Consider the following 21,437-nt stretch of genomic DNA (forward strand, 5'->3'; position numbering starts at 1 on the left):
TCATTGTTGGGGAAGCGCTCCAGATTTTTTTTTGTAAGGCGAGAACTTTAGATGCCTCAACAAACGTGAAAAATTGACCGTCGGCGTCCAGCATCGGCATCGACATGAGGAATGTAAAATATAATTAAGTATTGACGTCACTATATTACGTCACAGGCCGCCAAAGTTTGTGACGTCACATGATGACGTCATCGTGGGTCAACTGTTTCCCTCACGCGCTCTCGTCAGTTTGCTGCTTGATAACGTCGATGGCGACGTTGTGCAGGAAGTCGGTGGTTCTGTATCCGATTGAAAAGTCTACGTGCCGCAAGGTTTTCTGTGGAACCACCCGATGCAGGATAACCCTCGGTCCGAGTCTGGCAACAAGGTCTGCGACGTCCCGTGGGTCGGCTACGTGGTCGCCCTCTGACGAGAAGATCGCCCATGGAGTTGTGATGCGTTCCAGCGGATAGGCCGGGGCTTCTGCCTGTGCAATCAACACGAAAAAAAAAAAAAACGTTGCAAATGGTGACTGCAGTCTTACCGACATTAGAAGAATGAATTGTTGGGCTAGTTATTTCTGTCATCATTTCGATTCTCCGACACAATCATCAACAATTTGCAGTAAGCAGCTTGATTGCTTATGTAAACACTACAGCACTGCTACAACTACTACTATAATGGAGCCTTACTTGACCGTAACGCTTTCGGTTCTCCTTTGCACCGTGATCGTACATGACGAAGTCTTTGGCTCGGTACATCTGTAAATGTAAGTGACGTTTAATGACATATCAAGTGGGCATCCCTAAGCATGCATGCATGCTTCTCCTACCTCGTACATCTTACGCGCTTCGGTGTCTTCACGGGTTTTTACAGGCATTTTTCTAAGGCACTTTCAAAAGCAAAGAACGCACGAATTTACCGTGCTCCTTTATACCTTTTTTGTAAAACGTATTATTGCCTAGGTTTTGGATTTATTCTCGCAGTTGCCACAAACACATCTAATCCAATCCCTTAGAAATGTACACCATTTGGTTCGACATCACAGAGGTGTTTTTCTACATTTTCATGTCGATCTCGCCTTCTAATTGTAGCATTCGCCAAGACAACTAAAATCTAGGCCCGTTAGTATTGCACTGACGTTCCGTACAGAACTCCCTACAAGGGACAACGTTGTAAAAGATCCATCAAGGAAAACCTGCCTCATCATCACAGTTGCTGTGACGTCATCGTCAAAACATGACCAGGATTTGGGGACATGTGCACGTAGCGCCATCTCTCGTCGGTGACAGCGTTGCCCTGCCGTAACTGAATAGGAAATAGGCGAGAAAAATCATATCTGACGAAAAAAGTGACACCAAAAACGACTACCGCTTCTATACAGCAGGGACTTACTTATTTGTACGATCTAGTGAAATAACAGTGTCGCTCTACAAACCGCATGGAATCCCATAGTGTATAATATTCTACTATGAGGCCCCATGTGTTTCTAATAGGCGGTGTTCAATTGTCCTGGAAAGCCACACGCTTTGCAGTGCGTTGCTGCAATTTTGCTAAAATATTCCAGTGGGTCCCTGCTGCGCATAACCGGGAGTCGTTTTTGGTAAGTAGCTTTTTTCGTCAGATATGATTTATTTCGCCTATTTCGCATTCAGTTATGGCAGGACGCCGTTGCTGCCGCTGAGAGATGGCGCCACATACAGATGTCTCCAAATCCTGGCAATGCGGCTATTGTCGTTAGGTGACTGGTTGGGGTGCCTGCTATCGCGACTTCATATTTACCGACGTCTGGTTGTCACCGTGCGATTGTTGTTATCATATTGGCTGTTTACTGTGGCGTCATTTTCATCCTACTCAGGCCCGTAGCCGAAAGGGGGGGGGGGGGTGAAGCCAATTACCCCCCCCCCTCTAAAATCATCCGTACAAAGGTATTATACTATTTGGAAGATTCATTTCAAAACTAAAAATATAAAACTTAATGAAATAATATTTTACCCGTCACATGATTCACATACTGCGATTTTTACGAAAAAAAATTACTGGAAAATAGGTGCTTTCCTCAAATAGTCAAGGCCTTCAGCAAGTGCCCCCCACCCTCTAAAAAAATCCTGGCGACGAGCCTGATTCTACTGTTACGCGTCTTAGATGTCATATCGCAAGGATCACATATGATGACGTCATCGTGCATCATCGCCATCATGATATTCTATAAGACTACATCAACAAGGAAATGTAATTACTAGAGACCGGATTTTAGGCAAATGCTTGTTTCGTTCTTTGCGCTCATATCACGAAATTTTAATGTATGAGCATGAATTAGAGGTTAAGAAGGGAGTATTTATAGTGTTTTTAGAGTGCCTATAAATGCCTATATTTGGCGTTCGTGCCTAAATGCTTACAAATAAATGCCTATAAATGCTTATTTTGGAAAGTGGCGCTTATATGAACGCTATTTAGCTTGAAGTTTCGCTCCCGGGTGCTATTTGAGACCGTTATTCATGTGACCGCGTAACATTGACTGTTGTGAACTATGGAGTTCAACCTAGCCCTCTAGTAAAACTAACTCCCGGAAACAACCGCTAGAGAACAGTGAACTGAGACTGCCGGCGAGCTTTCGCCGCCGCGCTGACATGGCGCGAGCGGTTGGCGAATGCGAAACCGCGGAGAGCCGTCAGCGGAAAGGAGACTGAAGACCAAAAAAAAAAAAAAAGAGAGAGAGAGAGAGAGAAATGGGATGTGCACGCAGCTTTTGTTTTGTTTGTAATGTAATTTTTAAGGTGTTCACTGCAGTAGCGTAGCCAGAAATTTTTTCCGGGGGGGGGGGTGGGGGTGGGGGTGTTCAGCCATACGTTTTGTGTGTGTGTTCAGATACACGCAAAATTGACAAAATTTCGGGGACGGGGGGCGGAGAGGCCGAAACCTCCTAACCCCCCCTCCCCCTCCCGCCTGGCTACGCCAGTGGCTCGCTGCTATTCGACCCTGCCTATAGGAGCAATCCTCCCTTCTGGTCTTTTAGAAATTTGGCTTCTGCTCGTGCTCTGCCCTTCTTGGTCATGCCGAAAAGACATCCGGTAGTGTGTTGATTCGACAGTGGGTACTTGACTCACCCTGCAGAACACGGGAGAAACCGATCCTGCGAACCATGCGGGACAACGCACAATTGCACGGCTATGTTCAACTGTTCGTGCCTTTGTGCCATCTTAACCCTTTGTGGGTTTGCCTATATTTATATTACAGCGAAAGCTGTTATGAGATCATTTCAGCGGCCGTTTTTGGCGCCGTAGTTGTCCTCCGCCGCCGCCTGTGTCCGTAACCACTATCGCTCGAAATACGAAAAAAAAAAATGCTGCCTTGTTTACACTGACATATAAAGGAATGGAGAAACACTTTCTTTATTGTGAGGTATTAAACAAATAAAAAAGAAAAAGAAAAATAAAACCTCGGCCTGCACCATAATAATATAGCAGGCAATGCCAATGAGAAAAGAAAAATGAACAGGGCAGAGCCAAGTTAAATTTTGGAGGGGAAGGAGAACGGGACCACAACCCAGAGTAGCGGACAAAAAAAAAAAAAAAAAACTACTGTTCATGTTACATTGATTTCTTGCTGCTAACATGCGTCAGAGTTTAATCTTCGGTGCTGAATCTTGAAAGTGGTAGCTCTTCAGTCTTGTCTTCGTGGAATATTCCTTGTCTTGTTTCCTATGGGGCAGGCTGTTGATTTTGGTTTAACTTCTACTGCTAGTCGCATAATTGTGAAATGTTCTATTTGTGCGTCTCCTGCTGTGAAACTGTCACAGCTGAGTTGCAGACAGGCCACAGGCATGGCCAATCGGCTCCGACTCCAAAGTAGCCCCCAGTGCATTATGTCACCCTATCGTCATGGACCAAATGAACTATTATCCACTTACATAAGACTGCTTCATCACCGCGCAATAGAGAAGCAGCGAACATAGCCTAGCAGTGGATACCGGGCCATTGCGGTATCTACGGAAATGACCGTGCAGACGAAGCCGCCCGATGTGCTCACGATGCTCTCCACTGTGCAGCTATACCATTATCAAAAAAAAGTCACAGCATATCCACATGGTGAATGATGATGAGTTGGGCGAAGCTCCGGAGAGAATTATCGGTAAACCGTGAATGTTCTGTGTAACGCCTCATCAATCATCATATGAAGAGTGAGAAACACTGTGTATATTACAAACATGAAACTTTTACTTTTCTTAATTAGATGATGCTTCGCTTGCGTTGTCCCTTGATTATCACGGCTTTATGGTCCGTGGAGTGAAGGGACAGCGGTTCTTGTACGGGTTGCAACTGGAAATTAGAAAATACCAGGTCTATACACGTCCCTCGGATGGTCTTCTCGCCGCAGCCGTGCAGCTTATCGAGCAGCTTCGGCTTCGCGGGCTCGAACGGCGGAATCTGCTTCGCGGCGTCGACGTGCAGCTTCGGCCTCGCGGGCTCTCACCTCAGGATTCTGTCTGCGAGCGCGCGCTGCCGCCGCCTTCCGTGCCCTCCGTTCCGCAGGCTTGTCTTCAATCTGGCGACTCCGAGCTAAAGAGAAAGCGTGCCAAGAAGGAGCCTCATGGCGCGTTACTTCTGAAATGTTGTCTTCGGGTGTCGTTGAAAACACGAGACGTAGTAAAGAAGAAAGAACGCCACACAGGCGAACACGCATGAGAGTGTCACTCGTCAACGTCGTCTTCTTCTTCTACTGCATACCAGAACGCGCGCAGTAAAGAAGAAAAAATGCCACACAGGCGAACACGCACGAGAGTCTCACTCGTCAACGTCGTCTTCTTCTACTGCATACCAGAACACGCGCTTCTCACGAACTAGAGGTGGCTACTACAAACCTACAAACCTACAAACAGAGGATGGACAGACCCACGGCATAAGGAGCTTCGCCCCTAAAAAATTCCAGGATGTAACGAGGTTCGAACCTGGGCCCTCTGCGTGGGAGCCCAGTATTTAACCTCTGAGCCAGGCCGGTCCTTGAAAGTGCTTTGCAAAAAGGTTGTATACAACCTTCATGTCGGGGAGGAACCACATTAGCATATGCAATATAGCGTGGCAGAAGAGTAAAATAAGCACCAAGCGTCGCGCAACGCGAATTTTGTAACCAGGCATTACACAATGCGAATTGCGCAACGAGTAGGTTGTTGAATGCTTCCAACCCATTACAAGGGGCTCCGCCATAATTCTTCATGGTCATCAGCGACAGCATCAACAAAGTGCACATAATGCCTTACAGGTGTTTAGCAGGTACCACGGCTCTCCGTAGAATGACGAAAAATGACATAGGGCCTGCTTCCCTACTTCTCAAAAATTACAATGATTTATAGCGTAGTGGGTTCCTCGCAAGTGCACTTGCATTGGTTGCCAAAGAAGCCCTTAAGCGCATGATCCATTTCCTCGGGGTCTCAGTAAGGTTCTTCACCCCCCCTCTCTCTCTCTCTCCCACGTCAACGTATGTTATACAGCATAACGGGAGAGGGAAATAGCGACCGGGCGTCATTCAATACAAATGACATAACTGGTGGGCCGTTTAAAGCTTCCAACCCATTACGAAGGGCTGAGCCATAACTCTTCATCGTCATCAGTCGTCGCTTCAACAACGTGCACATAATGCCTTACAGACGTGCAGCTGGTGCTTTGCTTCTCCGCAGAATGACGAATATTGGCTTAGTAGGTGCTTCCCAACTTCACAAAAATTGTGATTTATGGCGTAGTGGGTACCTTGCTAGTGTACTTGTATTAGTATCCCCAAGAGAGCTTACAACGGGCTCTAGAAACGCTGCTCTTCCAGCTTTCGCTGTGACTGTGCTGCGGTTTCAGCGCAGGCATGGCCTCTCTTTTTGACACGATCATATTGTCACGACGCAGAAACAGCAGAAGTCGGATATACTCGTAGCACAGCTCACTTTAATTATGCGAGGCACTAGAGAAAAGGGATCGGGCGTGAACCTCTTCTTCCTCTCTTGCTGCGCGAGCTCTTCTTTGTTGTCGCTGTGCAGACTGGATGCGGCATTTGCCTCCCTCCAGGGAGAGCATCGTCCCGATGCGCTACTACAAAAGACGGTGTAGTAGACGTATAATGCAAGTTAATCTGCACAATAGGGCTTCATTCGTACAACATGCACGATTTCAGATTTGTGCTGGCGAGTTCGCGAGTGACTGTCCGGGATAACCTCATAGTTCACGTCACTTAGGCGTCGCACAACACTGTAGGGACCAAAATACCTCTTCAGTAATTTTTCAGAAAGTCCCCGTCGGCGAACAGGGCTCCAGACCCATACTTTCTCGCCTGGTTGATAGCTGACGTATCGATGTCGCAAGTTATAACGCTGTGCGTCGTAACTCTGCTGCCGGGATATTCGGACGCGTGCAAGCTGCCTCGCCTCTTCAGCTCGTCGAGTAAAAGTTTCAGCGTCCGTGTCGGTATCATTGCAGTCATGCAGTAACATAGCATCAAGCATCGTTGTCACTTCACGGCCATGAAGAAGACTAAATGGCGTCCTTCGCGTAGTCTCCTGCTGAGCTGTATTATAGGCGAACGTGACGTACGGTAGAATGTCGTCCCAATTTTTATGATCCACGTCTATGTACATACTCAGCATGTCGGCAATAGTCTTGAGACGTTCTGTTAAGCCGTTGGTTTGTGGGTGGTAGGAGGTAGTTCTTCGATGAGCTGTTCCGCTGAGCTCAAGCACTGCCTTCAGGAGCGTGGCCGTGAAAACGGTACCTCTGTCCGTTATTATGACTGTCGGAGCACCGTGCCTCAGAACGATGTTTTCAATGAAGAACCGTGCGGTTTCTACTGCGGTGCCCTCTGTAATGTGTCGACGCTCCTTGCTGAAGCTCGTCATCAGGACCTCTGCTTGCCCGTACACGATACTGACGAGACTTCTGGCAATGGCAACACCTCGAGTGAGTAAAAGCGTCGATACTTGTTCAGTGATACCTTCTCCAGTATGATGCGTGTTGCACGTGACTGAAACAAGGCGGCATGATAACGGTGGTATGGTCACGTCGTCGATGACACGCAGGGACTTGCGCTGTAGCGGTGCGCTATGATCCGCTGAAAAGGTCAGGACACCGTCCGGTATATTGATGATGGCGCCGTATTCACGCAAGAAATCCATCCCTAGGATTGCCTGTTTACAACACTCGGAAAGAATAACGAAAGTTGCGACGAATGATGAATCCCCTATCTTGATTCTTGCGGTGCACTTTCCAGTAGGTGTGAGCAGCTGCCCTCCAGCTCCTATAATCTGCGGTCCCGTCCATTCCATTTTCACCTTCCTGAGCTTATTTGCCAGATTCTCACTCATTATTGAAAAGTCCGCACCAGTGTCGACTTGTGCCGTCACGTCGTGACCGTCAATCTTAAGTGTAATGTCGGCGGTAACAATCTGATCTGTCGTCGAGTCATTGCCAATTTTCGGCTCTTCGTTCAGCAGTAATGGGGGATTTTCAGCTTTTCGACGATTCGCAACCTTCCCCCCTGAGGTCGCTGCTTTTAGTTTCCCCGGCGTGGGCTGGGAGACCTCCCTCTCGCCATGTCAGTGGGGGTACGTCTATTAGAGGGGGAATAACGTCCTGGAGAGGGCGAGCGCGACCGGAACCCAGGAGAATCATCCCGCGAGGTCGTCATACTCGTGTCGATGTGAGGTCTTCCATTGAAATGTCGCCGAGGAGCAGTGGACGGAAAGCCTTGATACCCTGCGACGCGATAAGGGCAATACCGAACGATGTGGCCTGCTTCCCCACAATGAAAGCACAAGGGCCTGTAGTCAGGGGTACGCCAAATGTCGGTTTTGCGAAGTGGTGGTCGCATCAGCGTCGAAGTTTCCCTGTAATACCAAGGTGCTGTCGGCGGCTGTGGCTGGTGGTACTGCTGCGGTGGCGGCCCATTCGATGGCTGTCGACGGACAATGTCTGCATACGATGGTTTAACAGTGTCGCTGTTCGGCTCGGGAAGCGAAAGCGCTTGCCTTATCTCCTGACGCACAACTTCGGTGACTGACGCAATTTCGCAGTCATTCGGCGTGGCAACGAGCTTCTTCACCTCTTCTTGAACGATTTCTCGTATTAGTTGGCGCAAAGAACGCTCGTCAGGTGTTGTCACTGCGGTCACGGCTGTGGCGCTGACTGGACCACTGTTGTTTGGGCGGTCATACCGGCGGTAGCGTAGGTGTAGTGCGCGTTCGATGGCTATCGCCTCCTTAGAAAATTCGTCGATGCTCGTAGGCGGGCTGCGCACGAGACCAGCAAAAAGCTGCTCCTTAACGCCGCGCATGAGGTGGCTGATCTTTTTGGCTTCGGACATATCCGGATCTGCCCGATGAAATAGACGGGCCATGTCCTCAACAAACATCGCAACAGATTCATTTGGCTTCTGAATCCGTGATTCCAGGAGTCGCTGTGCATGCTCTCGTCTTTCGGTGCTTGCGAAAGTATCCAGGAACTTCCGCCGGAACTCGTCCCACGATGACCACACGCGATTCGTGAACCATGTTCGGGCTCCGTCTTGAAGAGGGAAGTACACGTAGCCCAACTTCTGTCCGGCGTTCCACCCGTTATCGTTGGCTACGCACTCGAACTCCTCAAGCCAGTCATCTGCGTCCTCATAGGTGTTTCCATGGAAGTCCACCGGAATTTGAGGATTCAAAACAGTCACCTGTGTCGTGCTGGGGCTGGTCATGTCTGGAACACTGTTTACAGGCGCGGTCATCTTTTCTGGCAAAGGATTGAACTCTGGGCTCAGGCCCAACAGGCGGCGGCTGGTGCGGTGAACGGGTATGTCGACGTGCGGAAGTCTTTCTGGGCTAGATGCGGGGCTGCTGGCAGGTGTCCCGAACATGTACCCAGCGCCTCCACCAGTGTCACGACGCAGAAACAGCAGAAGTCGGATATACTCGTAGCACAGCTCACTTTAATTATGCGAGGCACTAGAGAAAAGGGATCGGGCGTGAACCTCTTCTTCCTCTCTTGCTGCGCGAGCTCTTGTTTGTTGTCGCTGTGCAGACTGGATGCGGCAATATAAAACCCAGCTGTGGTATATTGATATAAGCTACACAGAAATAGTATAAAACAAATTTCATCAAAATCAAGCCAGTAGTTTACTAAAAAAAAGTGGGACATATATGTCCCACTGACTCATGAGAGTGTTTTTGAAAACGTGGGAAAACGCTGTCCCACTGTCCCATGAAGGCACCACCTCGGGATTCCATCAACGGGTATTTGGGATGAAGCGGCCGAAGCAAGTGGCATAGAGTACCGCTTCTCGAGGTGTGCTGAGGAAAGTTGTGGGGATCTCATTCCAGCAGTAGAACACCAGCTGCACCGGCGCCTCTTGTGAGCCTGCACAGAGCCGTGGTCAGTTCCTGTAAAGCTTACTTCACCGCATGCACCAACCATTTTTTTTTGTCCATTTGCCTGTCCTTGCTTTGGCTGTCGAAATTGTCGAGTACGGCTGTTGTCCCTGAATATGTGCCCACTTTTAAAGAGTTATATGATATCAAGAAAAATAATTCCACGCACGAGTATCCGCAATTATGCTGAAGGATGAGCGTGGCAATTTCGCAGGGGATTCTGTTTCGATGCATTTATCGGTCAAGTTCTTCCTCAAATTTACAAAAACACGTGATGACTAGAAGCTAAAATTGCCTCTCTGAAAAGCCAGAAAAAGAGGAAAGTATCCGGTATTTTGATTGGTAGGTTCTTTCTATCTGAAAAGTAGAAAATTCAGAAGCTATCATGAAAAATTTATCGAAATTCAACGTCACTGTAACTCTACTTCCGCCCTTCGAAAGTGTGGTAAACGATGTTTCCTCGAGAATACGAAGACTTAGGTAAGATATGAGTGACTTAGCGTTGCGCTAATTGCAACGAGTGATGTCGGAGAAAATTTTTCCTGCAGACGGAAAAGTGGGACGTATGTGTGCCGCTGTCGCATGAAGGGTTCAGCAATAACTTTTTTGTTCTCTTGTCGTAGATAGCGGTCGCGCACGTCTTTGTTTGAAATTATTGTAATTTCTGTGAACCTTTATTGTGCCTATATTATGATGTTGGAGGTCTAAAACGTTGTTCTGCCTGCCTATTTCTGGCGCCTAGAACGAGATTTTTTAATGCCTAAAACTCCGGCCTCTAGTGAGCTTACCAGGCTCGTCGCTTTTCCTCGTTTACCAGGCGTCGCTTAAGCGAGTTGCGCTTGTTTGCGAAACTCACTTAAGTTGCGCAAACACATATTGTTCAAAGTATGACATAGCAAAGTACAGTTTAATCACTCGATGCACGGCACCCCTGAACGCAAGCGGCGCAGGTGCGTCGCACAGGTGCAAAGCTTGCTCACCTACGTTCTGTACCCCATACTTCGGATTCATGCTATCTGATATCAACCGCCGCTTCGCGTGGGTGGCATGTTCGGCAGCGGCTTTATTTTGTTGTTACGATGATATCGTCATTCAAAGTGAACATATGGCCTTCATTAAATGCAAGTCCTGCGCACGATGCATTTTTTTACTTTAATTTACTTCTTCATTATCTCGGAAACCTCCCACAGCTGCTAGAGAGTTTAGCTTGCGTTGTTCAACTGAAAGTCTCGCGCAGTATCTACGTGTGTCTCGTATTCAGCCAGTGGCGTAGCAACTGTAACTTTCCGAGTTGGTTATATGATATTATGAAATACAGTCACAAATGACGCCGTACAAGTGAGGTATTGGCACATTTTCCATTTTTTAAATGCGATGCATTTCTTAGCGAACCTTTGGTACTTTGAGCGTTTCGATCTATCTATCTATCTATCTATCTATCTATCTATCTATCTATCTATCTATCTATCTATCTATCTATCTATCTATCTATCTATCTATCTATCTATCTATCTATCTATCTATCTATCTATCTATCTATCTATCTATCTATCTATCTATCTATCTATCTATCTATCTATCTATCTATCTATCTATCTATCTATCTATCTATCTATCTATCTATCTATCTATCTATCCAGCCCCCTACGTCTGTATGCTTTCATGATCGCCTCTTTAACTTGGTGTAGACCAAAGTTTGCGTGGGAGGGTAAGAGGACTTGACGAATATGACTGTCGGGTCATGACATGAATAACGTGAAAATACTGTCACGTACGTCGTCAAACCCTTTCCTCCAAACACGTGTGGAACATACCCGTTTACCACGGGCACCGGTGTACGGGTATGCGCCGCAGGTGATTGACAGTTTATATCTACCCAGGAACGGCGAGGATAGACATTGGTAATTTAAATGCGAGAGCGTTAAGAAAAACCAAAATCGGCAGCGTTGACCCGATGAATGGAAAGAATAAAAATTCGGATCCCAGCAGGAAGAACCCAAGCATTCTGCGTGACAGTCAGGTATTCTGCCGCAGAGCCACGCCAGATCTATAAACAGGTTTAGAAAAACAGCCTATGCAGGCGTAATTTCGGTGCAACGTCACTTGTGGTTGTGTTGCTGGCTATCTAATTTTACAAGAAAGCATTAAACACTACATATGTACTGCTACGATGCAGGCGTCATATCAGATTAACGTCTGTGGTTCCAGTGTTGGCTCCGCTTTTATAGCAGTATAATAAACATTACATTCTTAGTCCTATGATTCAGCAATCTATATTGAAGCATTGCTCGATCCCGGAGGAATACATAACGAAAGTTACGTGTGATATTCATATGATTGCACTATAAAGTGCACTTAGTTTCGATAATACTGACGTAGGTACTATAACGTGAAGGCTGACGTTACGTCGCACTATCAGTTACCCTTTAAACGCCAGCGTTGTCGACGAGCCTGGTAAGCCCACGATGTGCACGCAGCTACTACACTTACATTAAAACGTCGATCCACCTCGTAACTCTTGGCTCACAGCCATAAAATACAGCATAGAAGTACTCGCTGACTGCTTCGCATGAAACTGATTTCCACAACGCGTGGGATCCGCCGAATTTTTTTAGATAATGCAGATTTTTAAATAAAATTCTATTGCAGTCAGGCCCCGGTCGTCTTCGCAAACGAACTCTACGCCGAGGCGGAAAAACTCTGCCGCACCTAAAGTTACATAGAAAGGAGCAATTAACAAAAACTCATGAATTAACTTTTTGATTATTAACTTGAGGCCAGTTTTATAAATTCAGAAGTTGCAGGACGTGAAAATTTATGGCATACCAGATTCTAAAAAATCCCCAAAATACGCGCGTAATTTCAGATATTAATAATAAAAAATTACACCATTTCCCGCTAAAGGGGACCATGAGGCGATGCGAAGCCGGAGCACTTGCACGATCGCGTTCCGTTGGCGTTCATTGGGCATGCTACCGACCTCGCGTCGTGGAACGCGAAGAGGAACGCCACGCGCGTCTTGTCTTAACTCTAGCCTGGCCGTTAATTCTCACAGGGCGAGGCAGGCGTGCGAGAGGGGGGCAGCGTAGGAGAGGAGAGAGAGGGGAGGGGACGCGCATGCGCGGCGTTGCGCAGGAGAGAATTTCGGCATGTCTAGCCCGCGTTTCAGAGGAAGAGTGGAAAGGGGGATGGGAGAGGGGAAGTGGAGAGGGGGATGAGAGAGGGGATGTGGAGAGGGTGAGTGGAGAGGGTATGCGCATGCGCAGTAAGGGTGGTCACGCCGCACACCACCACCACCACCACCACCACCACCACCACCACCGGATTGAACTCCGCCATAAGATACTTCGCATTTAATATCCAAGGCCCCGGTCCAGGCGATATCGAAACTGCACCGGACGCGCAGAAAATTCGGCAGCTGTGTTACGTAAGACCTCAAGCTGAAGTGACGAACTTTGAAAATAAGGCGTGTCACTGCAGAATCTGGTCAGGGAAAACGGCAAGCCGCCTCAAATACCCGATTGAACCGCTTATTTTTTGCGGTTGATGTGTAGTGCTTTCTTGAACTCGAAAGAAGTCCTTAACTTGTCCGCTAGAAGCAGCGCCATAGTGGCTGGCGCCCAGTTTTAAGCTGCACAGTGAAAGAAAAGGTGGAAATTGCGGTTTCCTTGGGTACAGTGCGAATAAGCACGCAAAGAATAAGCATTCCAGTCTCCCTTATGCATTCCGTACTCCCTTATTGGATTACGGAATGTGCTCCGTACTCCCGAATAAGCATTCCGTACTCCCTTATGAGCGTACGGCCGCTCCACGGTGCGAGGCTGTTTTCGTGCTGTCTGTCGCCTCAACGCGAAGTAAGCGGCCAGAGCGCAGCACGTACAAGGGTGTGAGCCGTCTGCTGGTCTCAGTCGAGATTGCGCTCGCGACAGCCACGCCTGTCTGCAGCCTTCGCAAGTTTTCTCTCGTACATGGAACATGCGTCGCACGGGGTGATGTTATCGATTTGGACTTTATACGGAACATGACGGCGACAGAAAAAAATGGCGAAGCTTGCACTAAATCGCAGAAGGCTTGAAACAGCGAAGCTGAAAGATTCTGAAGTCTAATCTGGTTGATTCTAGGTTGTTGCTAAGCTTTATCTATTTGATGCTAGGTTGTTTCTTAGTTGCTTCTTGGTTGTTGCTAGGCTTTAGCTAGGTGATGCTAGGTTGCTTCTATGCTACTTCTAGGTTGTTGCTAGGCTTTAGCTAGGTGATGCTATGTTGTTTCTAGGTTGCTTCTCAGCGCAGAGAGGTGCGAGTTTAACCACAGACAGTCACAGACACGACACGGATGTCCAAACTCCAGAGAAAGAAAATCGCGTGGAAACCGAGCGTTCGCACCTCCCATAGATCTACGGGCACGTCGTCGTTCGCGTAAGGCTTCCATCGCTTCGGGGTCTTCTCGCAGCCGCCGTTGCCTCTCCCGTTCCCTAGTATTATATCCTTGTAAGTACCGGTGAAGCACTACATACAGATGCTTCAGTGAAGCTGAAACGTACGCCCACGGTGTTCATTCACTGGGTTAATCGCGGCGATTTATTAAAGCTTTTCCCTACTGGTCCCGCCTGTCTAGAAATCTTCACTGGTGCTTGGCTCCCGTCTGTTGCCTTCTTCATTTTTTGTGAACCAGCGGTGAGCAGTGGGATTTGCCCAATATCTGTGGCATATAACCGTTCATGATGATGATAGTTTTTTGTACCCACTTGTGCACACCATAGTTTTACGACGGGCTTAAACAGCTTCTCAGTTAAAAAGCGCCTCGAGTGTCGATTTAATTGCTATAGCAATAAAGACAACTTAGTTTCATGCAGCGTTGTCACCCACTCAAACTCGCCTTACCTGGTAATAATGCCTGAAGTTCTGTATCGTCGTTCCAACGGGATAGTGGCCAATATACACTGGCAGTCGTGTCTGCATGGATGCATCATAGCATATAAACGCGAGAAAACACCAAGTTTCGCTTTCTCATACGTGTATAGACAAATGTTGCCTACAGAATGCTCTCACGTCTCTACCGCAGGTTAGCAAACCTGATTTTTAATGTTAAGAGTCAAACCAGAACATAACTTCATTGTGGCTAAATTGTTCGTATATGACGAGTATAGATATATATGTCACACGTTCTAAAAGAATTCGCGCAACTGGGTTACAGGGTATCGCCCAAGGCTGTGTCACAGCAGAGCAAGTGGGCACCTGGCTAGTCCTGGCTTGGTTAGGCTCCTACCCTCTCTGTTTTCCCAGCTCTTGACATACAATACTATACATAAATATGCTTGCTCTCTTTTTTCTTTTTTTGCTCTCAGATTTCTGTCGTTCGAAGCCTGGATATTTAGTATGGTTCTTTCTCTTTATCTTTCGTTCTCTCTCTCTCTCTGTACTCGTTCTTTCGCCCATCAGAGTTATTGCATCCCACGCCGGCCAAATCGGCTCGTCTGGGAGCGAAGTAGAATAGGAAGGCGATGAAGAAGAGGACGAAGAGAGAGCGTGTCTCTTCATGATGATGATGATAATTTTTCTATCTGCGACACAGGCAAACCTCGATCATAACAGCTCTGCTGTCAAATAGTGCGCACTCTTTGGAAAGTATTTTTGCCCCGCAAGTAATTTCCTTTTTTCTGCTTCCAGTCTTAACCGCCTCTCGTGGACAACTTCCGGTCTTCGCCTCGCCTACTTCCGCTCTGCACATCATGTTAAAAGCCAGCTAAGCCAGGCCTAACTAGGCCATACCTTGAAGGCAAGATTACTTTTAAGGCTCGTTTTTCTTTGTTATACACAATATTAATGAGAACTAACAGACAGCAATGCCAAGGAAAGTATAGGGGGTGTCATTTATAGTAATTAGAATATAAATGCGAAGAAAGTAAAGTGGTCGAAAAGATAACTTGCCGCCGGCAGGGACCGAACCTGCGACCTTCGAATAACGCGTCCGATGCTCTACCACTGAGCTACGGCGGCAGTCATCTCCCCGTCCACTTTACAGGGTATATATGTGGATTTAAAGTTAGGAGTGTTAGTCAGCGCCAGTCGCAGCCATGGCGGCGAGTATGGAACACTCTTTTTTCTGCCTATTTTGGCGTCACGTAGCACGTGATCTATTTACGAGCAGGCAGCTGACCAATAATCCATCGCATACAACCTGAAGGCATCATGTCTGCCAGAACGAGACCCTCGATATGAATGAAGGAAAGATTACTTTTATTACCCTGTCATACCCTGTTACACAACGTGAATGATTTTCGATCGATTGAAACGTTGCACGTAACTTTTGATATCCTGACGCGTTGCTTCGACTACCGCAGCATAGTACACTAATAAGACAGTGGCAACTGGTTCAATAAAATTATAAGTAATTGAGGCATTTACAGACAACCGAAAAGAAAAGTGGGAAAGGAAAAATGCACAAATAATCTTCAAACCCGATTGGAATGGTAGTCACCTCGACCACGTGTATTCTACGCTCACCTCATTCAGCTGATACGGGCTGCTGAAGGCGGTTATAGTGATTGCCAAAGAACACGCTTCGCCGTTGAAGACCTCGCACAATTTCGCGAGAAATTCCGAGAGGCCCTCGGTTGCTCCCAGGTAGCCTGCCATGGAGAAAGGATAGGCCAAGGTCTGCGACAAGGGCAAACGAAGGAACCGCGATATATATATATATATATATATATATATATATATATATATATATATATATATATATATATATATATATATATATATATATATATGTGTGTGTGTGTGTGTGTGTGTGTGTGTGTGTGTGTGTGACAATGAACTGTAAAGCTATTGCGTGGTGGCACGTGACAGGGAAAGAACTGCCATTCCTCTCACGCTACCGTACACAAACATTAGGTTGGCGTTATGAGTTGCCTAAGTGGCGCAGCGCTGTGACATTTATTATTGCTCTTCCTAATCGTCATTAGGTTAAACATCTACATCTAAAACAAGCATAAACCGTGAATATTATATCCAAGCACCACACTACATATCAACGAGACTGGAGCACTGCTTGAAGGTCAGGAACTTTTCTTGTGGAGGTGACGTTTTCCGTTAATCTTTTAACAGCGTCGCTGTTTAGGCTCGGAGTGAGGCCGGTGTAGTAGACAGAAAACTCGACGGGTATGCTCCCCAGAAAGCGGGTATGCGCCAAGGAGCTCCTAGCATAGCATAGGCATGCGTAGTATACTTTAGCAAGAGAGTAAGGAAGTGAAGGTAAGGAGGAGTGATGCGGCACAGAGGAGGAATGAAAGGAGGAGAGGAGAGGGTAAAGCATGACATAGCCTTGTATCGTATTGTTTATCAAGCGGATGGGAATGGGAAGTTAGGGCGAGGAGCATGAAAAGGAGGAGGTGAGAGGGTAAGCCATAGCACAACCATGAACAGCATGGCATAGCAAGGGGTGGGAAATAGAAGTGAATTTGAGGTGGACTGATGCGAGGGTTAGAAGGAGGGAAAGCATGAGAGAGGGCAACGTAGAAAGAAAGAAAGAAAGAAAGAAAGAGAGAAAGAAAGAAAGAAAGAAAGAAAGAAAGAAAGAAAGAAAGAAAGAAAGAAAGATGAAAGAAATAAGAAGATGTGGAGAGAGGTGAAGAAAGAACGATGAAAGAAAAAAAGAATGATGAAAGAACTGAATCTTCACTTGCCAGGTGGTGGCGCTTGCTTGCCAGCTCCGCTCGCCGGCGTGGAACTGTCTCTATTATTAACGCGAAAGCGTTAAAGAGCATTCGTTTCGCAGAAATTCTGGTGTCGGCGTCGGTGTCGGTGGTTGTGAGCGAAAAATCATCTTGTGCGTGACCGGAAAATCGAGAAAGATGCAAATAAAATAAATAACAAAGATCTTCGGGCTCGAGTGCGAATCGAACCCAGACCGTCCGCGTGGCAATCAGGTGTTCTACCACAGAGCCACGCTTCTGCTTGAAACTGCTTCGGAAAAAAACACTATATGAATGTCATGTAGTGGAAGAAGCCTCCTTAACGCGTATAGCATTGCGTGGCAGAAGTGTAGAATCGCACCAGGCGTCAAAACATGTTAATTGCGCAACGAGTGGGTATTTTAAAGGCTCAGCCAATACTAAGCGCTCAGAGATAATGATCATCAGCTGCAAAAGCACCAACAAAGCGAACAGCTGCGTAGGTTGCGTGTTGCCTTATGAACGCATAGTGGACCGTCCGCTGATTCGCAAAAGGAAGAATTATGACGTAGTGGGCACTTAACAAGTGTACCTGCAGTAGGTATTCTAGGATAGCTTGAAACGGGCCAGCATTGCGCGCACAGTAGTTCGTTTCCATACGGCATCGTTGAGGCATGCACCGAGAACCGGAGCTAGGCTGGCAGTTGAGAAGGCGTTGCGCACGGGGCCCGATTAGGCTATCGCGTTCTACTCTTGAAGGCGAAGCCCTCTTCCAAGATTTTTTTTCTCAAACTGCTCGAGACTGGAACAGTTTGCCATCTAGCATTGTATATATCACGTCAAATGATGCTTTTTTCCCCGCACTTAAATAATTGCAAGTTCATGTTAAGCAAGTACCCTCCCTGCTTGAACACCCCACGGAGCGATGCAGTTAACCAATATTAAATTAATAAATGAACTCAGTCTATACCATGCGATAACTTGGTCTGGGTTTATCGAATCACTTACTGCAAGCAAAGGTGTGAAGGGTATCAGAAGTGACAGCGGAGGCTCCAAGTGGGAGACGTTCGCGACGGGGCCGTAACCCACAACCAGGTCTACCTGTAATTACAAAATAATCAAAATAATAAATAGGTAAAATCATGCAGACTTTAAAAATGTTAAGTTACGTTGCTTGTGTGAATACAAGATCACCCTTGGATTTAATGAAACGTTGGCTGTGATAATAGCGGTTGGCGGGCGTTAGCAAGCACTTAGCCAGTGGTAACCGATAGTAACTGGTATTTAGCGATAACTAGCCGATACCATTTCGCGAAGAAAACGAAGCCTGATTATGTGACTCCGACAACTAGTGTTGGCTTAGTGTTTTGGATCTGTCAACATCTTTTTTTTTAACACGAAAGTGTTTTATGCCGGTGTCCACCTAGACTTTCATGACGTATTTCCGTCACGGAAGAACGTCAGCAAAATGAATGCATCAGATGGCAAAGAAAAAAAAGTTCCGTTGACGGGAATCGAACCCATGAACCCATGACCGCTGTCGTCGGTAGGCGTCAACGTGAGTGCGATGCGTCCACAAAAAGCGGTGCTATATCTGCCAAACAGTAGACATTGTACAAGCCCTCATAGCTCTAATGCACTATAAGCAATAAACTACTCCTGTGACGACACGTTTCACTTTCGTGTTATACCGATTCCTATGACGGAGGGATCAACCAACCATTTTTTTCAGTAGTCACTGCGCAAATTTATAAGCTCGTGTTCCTTAACATCCAATAATGCTGCAACCGGGCACAACCTTAGAAGCCAGCGGCTTTTCCACCTCAAAGGCGGATGCACACAAGCCTGCACCAATGAGCGCGCGTTCTGGAATGACGTCATACGCCTCAAGGTCGGTAAACACGTCCTCAAAGAACATCGCGAACGGCCACGCTAAGGGCAAGAACGCGCGGCAAGTTGCCGCGCCTCTGCTCTTTGCCACGAAGGCCACCGTGGCAAGCGTCATGCCACGCGGCAGTGGGACGAGATCTCGCAGGTTCTGCTTGGTCAGGGGCGCTTTGGTTGCGATGCGGGCAGTCTCGATTGAAATCTCAGCGCGGAGCGCCGGGGGCCCGGTCGCCATGACTCCATGACGTCGTCCTCGTCGCTCCTTATTGGTCATTGACGCTTTCATTACTATGTGGCGTATGCCTATCTTATTTATTTATTTTTAATTTTTTTAGAGTTACTGCAATCACCATTCGATTATCTTAGCAGGGTGGTCCATGGAGTTAGTGTTGAATAAATGACAAGTACATGTACATATAATATATGCAGGTTATACAATGTCTAGGGCAGATACAGACTCTCACGGGCAAGAAAGATACAATAAGAAATAGAAGATTCCGCTTATACAAGCACGTACCGTAGAATGCGATACAATTCAACTGGTAAGTGCTCCTTCTAATTCCGATGAAAACAATGGTCATGTGTGTCGCATGCTTTGTGTATATGTAACGCCTTCTTAATGTTGCCCCACTTACACAATGCCTCATCTGAGGCCTGCAAGGTATTTTTAAATAAATAAATGAATTCACCAAGGGGAGCGTGACACTTACGGCAGAATTGGGTCTCAGCCCATTTCGCGTGGCACGTCGTCGGAACTATCGATTTCTGCAGGTTTTGACGGGATCGGCATGCTGCGTGCCGAGTGCGTGTTTTTGCCGTGGCAGTACCGTATGAGCGGGACTATCGAGGATTTTAGTCTGTCTGGCACACCGCGATACGCAAAATGCTTTGCGTGTACCGGAATACCGGGTGTGAACTGCGCATGCGCACGCCCGGCAAACATGGCCGCGCCGCCGAAAGCGATTGCCGTCCACTGCGAATCTATCAAGGGGCCGTCGCGCACTCTGTAGTTCGTTATTTCCGAACTGATGCTTTTATTTGCTTTAGATTCACGTCGTTAAGCTTCGACAGCAAAGTATTTGTGCCGATGCGGCACCGTTTTCGAGAGCCATACTCAAATAATCAATGTGTAGGCTTAGCGAGTGACAATCGCGGGATCTCGAAGGACATACATTATATGTTTGTTAGTTGTTTTATCCTCCATAGCTGGCGCCACTTGACGTGGCGGCAGCTACGGCACACGCTATCCGGTATTACGCTACGCCTTTGCGTTACCGGAATACCGGACAGACTAAAATCCTCTTATGTCTTTAGTTATGGAGTCGGTTGCAGCGAATGGTCATCTGGGCGCTTCCTCTCCTGACTTCCTGTGTTGTATCCGACTACAGTTCCACAAAGGCACTTTGTACTTTCGGGAAAGAAACATAAGCAATTTATTTTCCTTGCCTTCTGCCACGTACTCACTGCGTTGTAAAATGCAGTGCAGGACATGAACGCTAGGATAGTGTATTTACTAACTGCTTCACGTAGACTGGAATATGTGCAATCATTATAGGTCAATATTTTTGCAACAACTTCATCCGCAGTTCCAACGGGTACCCACCTTATCGTTGTACTCGGGTCGCGTTGACAGGAAAACCAAGATGGCGGTGACACCCTGCGACAGGCTGGCGAGCGTCAGCCTATCAGCACCGGTAACGTTGAGCACGTGATCGACGCCGGCAGCAACGTCATAGCGGCCGATTTCATCGAAGCTGCGCAGCGGAGTTTGAAACAACGAGGAAGCACTTACGGGACCGCTTACAAGGTAGACCACAACTTTTTCAGAAACTCAAGTGGTGATACATGCAATAACTGCAGCTGCCAAGAAACAATCACCCATCTTCTGTGTGAGCGCCCCCGTTTCAGTGCGCCAAGACAAGAACTTTCTAGTACGTTAGGTAGACTTGATAATCGCCCTTTGCCGGAATCAAGAGTCCTTGGACACTACCTGTGTCCGTCCTCCGCACAGAAGGAGTTGAAAGCGTTGTTGCGTTTTAAATGCCAGTGCATTTCTTAGTCGGGGCATGTCAGGCGTCTGTCCGTGTCCGCGCGCCGGCAGGTGTTATCTCTCCGCTCTCACTCCCTCTCCCATAGCAACAGCTGCGGGCGCGCGCGCTTATGCTCGCCCCTAGCAACCGGAGCAGGTGGTGCGGGCGGAGTAGCGGAGAGTGAGTGGAAAGGAGGAGCGCGCTCTGGCGTGTGAGGGCGCTCGCATCGCGGGAGCTCGGCGGAGCTCCCGCGTGTGTGGAGAGAGTGTAGGAGAGGGTAGGTGCAGTGCTTCGCCGCTCCTCTCGCCGTTCGCTCTCTCTCCTCCCTGCGCCCCACTCTCCCGTCCGCTCGCTCGCACGTATATATAAATATAGTGAAGTGATTGCTACGCCGTGTACTCTCGGCGCAAGAAATGCATTCGCATTTTCTCACGATTCCCTTCGGGGAGGTGGGGGCATTTTTTAAAGAAAAACCGGCCTTAGAAAC

At 47.5% G+C, this 21,437-nt stretch overlaps 1 protein-coding gene across 1 annotated transcript; it reads right to left on the reverse strand.

The window, feature by feature from the left end:
- Positions 1-211: 211 nt before the first annotated feature.
- LOC119402562 (lipase lipl-1) lies at positions 212-19,155 on the reverse strand. The gene is made up of 5 exons (XM_049418705.1): positions 18,879-19,155; positions 15,865-15,989; positions 14,242-14,313; positions 672-740; positions 212-466 (listed from the first exon to the last, which is right to left on the reverse strand). The coding sequence occupies exons 1-5, from the start codon at positions 19,153-19,155 to the stop codon at positions 212-214; spliced, it is 798 nt and encodes a 265-aa protein (XP_049274662.1).
- Positions 19,156-21,437: the final 2,282 nt, after the last annotated feature.

This window comes from Rhipicephalus sanguineus, chromosome 8, assembly GCF_013339695.2.
Source record: "Rhipicephalus sanguineus isolate Rsan-2018 chromosome 8, BIME_Rsan_1.4, whole genome shotgun sequence".
Taxonomy (NCBI): Eukaryota; Metazoa; Arthropoda; class Arachnida; order Ixodida; family Ixodidae; genus Rhipicephalus; species Rhipicephalus sanguineus.